Consider the following 6,009-nt stretch of genomic DNA (forward strand, 5'->3'; position numbering starts at 1 on the left):
TTTTAGTAGAGACGGGGTTTCACCATGTTGACCAGGATGGTCTCGATCTCTTGACCTCGTGATCCACCCGCCTCGGCCTCCCAAAGTGCTGGGATTACAGGCGTGAGCCACCGCGCCCGGCTAAGCCTCAATTTTCTTATTTGTTAAATGAATTTAATTATAGTGCCTACTCCATATGCTTATTATAACAAGTAGATGATGCCAGATGCAGTGGCTCACGGCTGTAATCCCAACACTTTGGGAGGCTGAGGCAAGAAGAGAATAGCTTGAACCTGAGAGGTGGAAGTTGCAGTGAGCCAATATGGCACCACTGCACTCCAGCCTGGGTGACAGAGCAAGACTTCGTCTCAGGGAAAAAAAAAAAAGTAGTAAGTGAGATATTGCATGTACAGAACTGCACACAGTACCGGGCACAAACTAAGCACTCAAATGTTCATGGCTATAGTGTTATTTTAATTGATGATTATTAAGGACAAGAATACTTCTTTTTTCCTTTGAACCTGGCTTAATGTTTTTTCAATAGAGTACATTAATGAGGTACCCACTGTGGATTTGCTGGTGGTCATAATAAGAAAGGCAGAAAAACTGTAGGCAGTAGTTTATTCTGATAATATACTCTGATTAAAGGATAACTTATATAGGATTCTTTACTGCTTGATAGCCATCATTCTTTCTTAGGTTCCGTGCTACTCACTAGAAAGGTGCAGCAAAAGGGAGAACATGAACATCTTTCTCAAGCTGAAAGAGTTAAAGAAAAACCAAGACAGTACTCCTGCCTGCTATGTTCAGACACCTGGACTAGTTAAACAAATTGAGCACAAAGCTGGATAGCTGCCCTGCTTTTGATTTGTACAGGTGGCTGCTGTGGCCACAGGGACAAAGGCAACTCCTTGGCTGGGGTTGAGAGTAGAGGCATTGAAAAATTTCTGTGTTTCTGTAGGTCTTTTGATTGCCTTTGCTTTTGACCACGTGATTTTGGGACACCTAGAGACACAGCCTGCCTATACACTGTAGGAATATAATTTCCTTGAGATTTAAAAATAAATCCAGCTCGTAAGCACCACACAGACATTCTTTAAAAGTTTGTTTGGTCAGGCACGGTGGCTCATGGCTCTAATCCTAGCACTTTGGGAGGCCGATGCAGGCAGATCACTTGAGGTCAGGAGTTTGAGACCAGCCTGGCCAACATGCTGAAACCCCATCTCCACTAAAAATACAAAAATTAGCCAGGTGTGGTGGTGTGCGCCTATAGTCCCATCTACTCGGGAGGTGCAGGTTCCAGTGAGCTGAGATTGTGTCACTCAACTCCAGCCTGGGTGATGAAGTAAGACTCTGCCTCCAAAAAAAAAAAAAAAAAAAGGTTGTTTGAACTTTTTTTTTTTTTGGTGGGGGTTGGGGGGGCGGAGACAGAGTCTAGCTCACTGCAACCTCCATTTTCTTGCCTCAGCTTCCTGAGTAGCTGGGATTTCGGGCACGTGCCACCATGCCCGGCTAATTTTCTATTTTTAGTAGAGATGGGGTTTCTCCATGTTGGTCAGGCTGGTCTTGAACCCTCAACCTCATGATCCACCTGTCTTGGCCTCCCACAGTGCTGGGATTACAGGTGTGAGCCACCATGCCCAGCCTGTATCTTATCTCTTTATGTGATCATTAGTTCTTGTCACAAGGTTGGTTAGCATATTGTGACCAGTAAGTTATTTCATTCCCATTTACTTGGTGAATGGAGGCTAATTTCTTTCAACTCTTGTTTGTTCCTGAATAGTCTGAAGATGATGAGAAACTGAAAAAGAGGAAGGAACGATTTGGGATTGTCACAAGTTCAGCTGGAACTGGAACCACAGAGGATACAGAGGTAAAAATATACCTAGAATGCTTCATAGACCGTGAGGGAAATGAAAGTGAATGAACTGAATGGAGAAATACTGTTTCCTCACCTACTTATTTATTTAGTAGAGATGGGGTTTCTCTTGCCCAGGAAGTGAGAGTGAATAAACTGAGTGGAGAAACACTTTGTAGAGATGGGGTCTCATTCTGTTGCCCAGGGTGGTCTCAAACTCCTGGGCTCAAGTGATCCTCCTGTGGCCACCCACCTAATTCTTAAGTGCCCAAATATTTTGCCTTTTGCTTGATAACATTTTTTCCTGGATGAAGTGGCAACACTGAATTCCACCAATATACTTAATTCAGTGTTAAGAGTCTATTAGACTGATGGTAAAGAGTATAAGGTTTTGAATCAGGCCTTGGATTTTAAAAGTGGCTCTGGGCCAGGTGTGACTCATGCCTATAATCCTAGCACTTTGGGAGGCTGAGGTAGACAGATCTCTTGAGCCCTGGAGTTCAAGACCAGCCTGGGCAACATGGAGAAACCCTGACGCTACTAAAAATATAAAAATTGGCCAGGCGTCGTGGCACACACCTGTAGTCCCAACTACTCAGGAGGCTGAGATAGGTTGGATCACTTAAGCCTAGGAGGTGAAGGCTGCAGTGAGCTGAGATGGCATCACTGCACTCTAGCCTGCACAAGAGAGTGAGTCCCTGTCTCAAAAAAGAAAAAGTCTCTGCCACTTAGTATTAATAAGTTATAGTACTTCCTGCGCTTTAGTTTCATCATCTGAAAAGTGGAGATAATATACCTGCCTCAACATGATATTTAAATAATGAAATGATTCTGTATAAAAAGGGATAGTTTTAAAGTATTTAATAAGTATTGATTGTACCTAACTCCCTTCTGGAAAAGGACAATGGACTCAAATCAGACTTCCTCTTCCTGTCACTTTGTTTACAAATAGGTGGGTTTTTGTTTTTGTTTTTGTTTTTGTTTGAGATGGAGTCTCACTTTGTCTCCAGGCTAGAGTGCAGTGGCACAGTCTCAGCTCACTGCAACCTCTGCTCTATGGGTTCAAGTGATTCTCCTGCCTCAGCCTCCTGAGTAGCTGGGACTACAGGTGTGTGCTATCACGCCCAGCTAATTTTTGTATTTTTAATAGAGACAGGGTTTCATCATGTTGGCCAGGATCTCTTGACCTTGTGATCCACCTGCCAAAGTGCTAGGATTACACGCATGAGCCACCATGCCTGGCCACAAATAATTTCTCAAAATGAAAGTATCCCAGCACTTTAGGAGGACAGTGTGGGAGGGTCGCTTGAAGGCAAGAGTTGCAGAGCAGCCTGGACAACATGGCGAGACCTCATCGCTACGAAAAATTTTTTAAAAATTTAGCCGGATGTGGTGCTGTAGTCCCAGCTACTCCAGAGGCTGAGGTGGAGGTTGCAGTGAGCCCAGATTGCACCACTGCACTCAAGCCTGGGTGACAGAACAAGACTGTCTCAAAGTGTATTGTTAGGCTGTTCTTGCATTGCTATAAAGGAGAAATACATGAGACTGGGTAACTAATGAAGAAAAGAAGTTTAATTGGCTCACAATTCTGCAGGCTTTATGGGAAGCATGGTGCTGGCATCTGCTTGGCATCTGGGGTGGCCTCGGGAGGCTTACAATCATGGTAGAAGGCCAAGGCGGGGGCAGGCACATCACTTGGCCAGAGCGGGACCAAGAAAGGGGAAGGTGCCACATACTTTTAAACAGCCATATCTTGCAAGAACTGTCTTGAGGACAGTACCAACAGGATGGTGCTTTATGAAAGCTTCTTTATGAGTAAGTATCAGAATCAGTCTTATAAATTAAACCCTGAAAATTTTAGAGTTAAATCAGCTAACCTTTAACTAGGAAAAAGCTAGAGGAGTTTGTATTCTGCTAGGGCCAGTGGTTGGGAGTGCACATGAAGGACTCTGTGCCGTTCTGTGAGTCACTTCCTGAACCAAAAGTCTTCCCTCACCATTTTGTGTCCTCTCCAGTGTTGCTGCCTCTTTTAAGAGCTCTATGATAGGGACTCACCCACACACCACTCACTCCCTATTCGTTCTGTTGGCATCAAAGATTTATATGCCTTTCCAGAGGCCTAACAAATAGCTACTGCCTGGGCCTCACTACTCAGAAGGGCATCTCCTTCACCTCTATGAATAGCATTGTTTAATTCATTATCCTCTGAAATCTTCCATCTCCCCATTGACTGGAAGACTTTCCCCAGCCTGTTAACAGCCCATTGTTTCCAAGCTAGCTTGATCTCAGGCTGGGTGGCCCTCTCTCCTTCAGGAATCTTTCCATTTTCTACCACTGTTCTTCTCTCTGTCCCTCGCCCCCAGTAATTTTTTTTCCTTCTCACCCTCCTTACCCACTAAACTTTCCCAGCTCTAACTGGATAATTGGAAAGATTGCAGAGATTGAGGAATGAAATCTCTTGCTGCCAAGCTCAAGTCTGGGCCATCCTTCCTTCTTGGGCCTTGTGACAGTTCATGTGAGTTTGGATTAAAGCAGCCAGGAATCCCAGCAACTATTGTCTTCAGTCTAATTTTTTTCTTCCTGCTTCTTCTTTACAGGCAAAGAAGAGGAAAAGAGCAGAGCGCTTTGGGATTGCCTGATGAAAAGTTCTTGTTACTTTCTGTTCTCCAGTGTTTTCCATTTCTCTGATTCTTCTTGGTCACATACACACCTAAATGCACAGTCATGTGCCTACGTCCTGCCTCGCAATGAGGGAGCATGTACCCCAGGTACATCCGTGAACTGCAGCAGCAGTTTGACTTATTGCTGTTTCAGCTTTAAAGTTGTTGTGTTTGTTTTTGATTATGTTGCTTGTTAATAAAAAAAAAAAAAAATAGAAAAGAGAACAATGTGTTTTATTAGGTGCTCCTTTGATTTATTGGAGCCAGATTAGACCAGATAAGGGGAGCTTCAGGGGCAAATAGACAATTGGCCTTAACACTTTTATCCCTAAGAAGAGAAGACAAGACAAAGGATCGAGTCTACTCTTTAAGCCTATTTATTCCCTTCTCTCATATTCACAAGCATTTTTTATTCTCTATGAAGAGGTTAAATTACCTACACACCAAGTCTTTACGCCAGCAGCTTGTAGTGACCCACTGAAATAAAATAAAACGAGGGAGGTTTTAGGTGGTGCAAAGGATATAAATACAAAGGCAATGATTAGTAGCCTTCTGTTATGAGCTAATAATGCAGACTTTTTCTTGGATAAAATAGAGTCCAGGGTCCCAAATTAAAGGAAAAGGGCCCCATTTTCAAGGGTGGCCTGATACGATACTGTCTGGTTTCAGCCAAAACCAATATGTGGGACCTTGTTGGTTAGTCAGTTTAGGAAGGGAGATGGGCTGGATATCCCTCAGAGATAGAAGAAATTTTGTATAGGGAATCAAAGCATGACAGAGGATGTCAGCACTGTTAAGCATTATTACATAAATCATTGGGAACATAAGCAGTGGAACTGGAGGCTTCAAGTTCATGTAGATCTGAAACCTACAATTTAATCTTTTTGGATATGTTAGTACAGAGTTTCTCCTCTTAATCTTTGTATAAGCTTGGTTTTTGTTTGGGCTATTTTTGGTAGTAAGGCTTAGGAACCTGGCACCCCACCTGAAAACTTTTGTACTATGATCTGATCCCATGTTGCTGTGGTGTAATCCTTTATCCTTATTTCCCCTAAAACCTGCCTGGTTTTGTGCTTAATGAAATGGTAGTAGTTCGATCATCTTTCTAACATCAAGAATCTCTTTATTTCTCCAGAGTCTCTGGTTGGTGAGGAAGGCAGGGACCTAAAGTTTAGATACTTTAGGAAAACTGTGTCTTGGAGAGCAGATCCAAAAATTGCTGCCCATTTGTTGTGAAGTTTGCCCCATTCTGAGACTTTGGAGAAGTAAACAAAAGGGAATGCTGGTTAAATTTTTGACACCTACTCAACCAAATAAACCTTACAATTGGAATGACCTTCCTCTTTCCCTCTTTTCTGTCTGCCTCCTTTTTCCTTACCTCAGGCTCTTATTTTGGGGCTAGCCTTTCCTCTCTCTCGTCTGTCTTCATCTGAAAACAGAAGTAGAGAGAATATATCTGATTTGTAATTTGAGAGATTATAGATTCTGTTATGGTTTCTACCCTAGTATGGT

The 6,009-nt window shown here is 43.0% G+C and overlaps 1 protein-coding gene across 2 annotated transcripts in view; it reads left to right on the forward strand.

The window, feature by feature from the left end:
- LOC108296815 (SAP domain containing ribonucleoprotein) overlaps nucleotides 1–6,009 on the forward strand; it is a 70,980-nt gene that overhangs the window by 59,586 nt on the left and 5,385 nt on the right. The window contains exons 10-11 of one of the 2 annotated variants that reach the window (XR_005198449.1): nucleotides 1,763–1,852; nucleotides 4,435–4,605. Coding sequence is in view for 1 of the 2 variants with exons in the window: in XM_017519416.2 (XP_017374905.1) it covers nucleotides 1,763–1,852; nucleotides 4,435–4,476 (132 nt within the window). In the remaining variant the exon portion in view is untranslated. Of the gene's footprint in view, nucleotides 1–1,762; nucleotides 1,853–4,434; nucleotides 4,723–6,009 lie in introns of those variants that run through there. The other variant, XM_017519416.2, reaches the window with a different exon arrangement.

Source organism: Cebus imitator, unplaced genomic scaffold, assembly GCF_001604975.1.
Source record: "Cebus imitator isolate Cc_AM_T3 unplaced genomic scaffold, Cebus_imitator-1.0 Scaffold741, whole genome shotgun sequence".
NCBI classification, from domain to species: Eukaryota; Metazoa; Chordata; class Mammalia; order Primates; family Cebidae; genus Cebus; species Cebus imitator.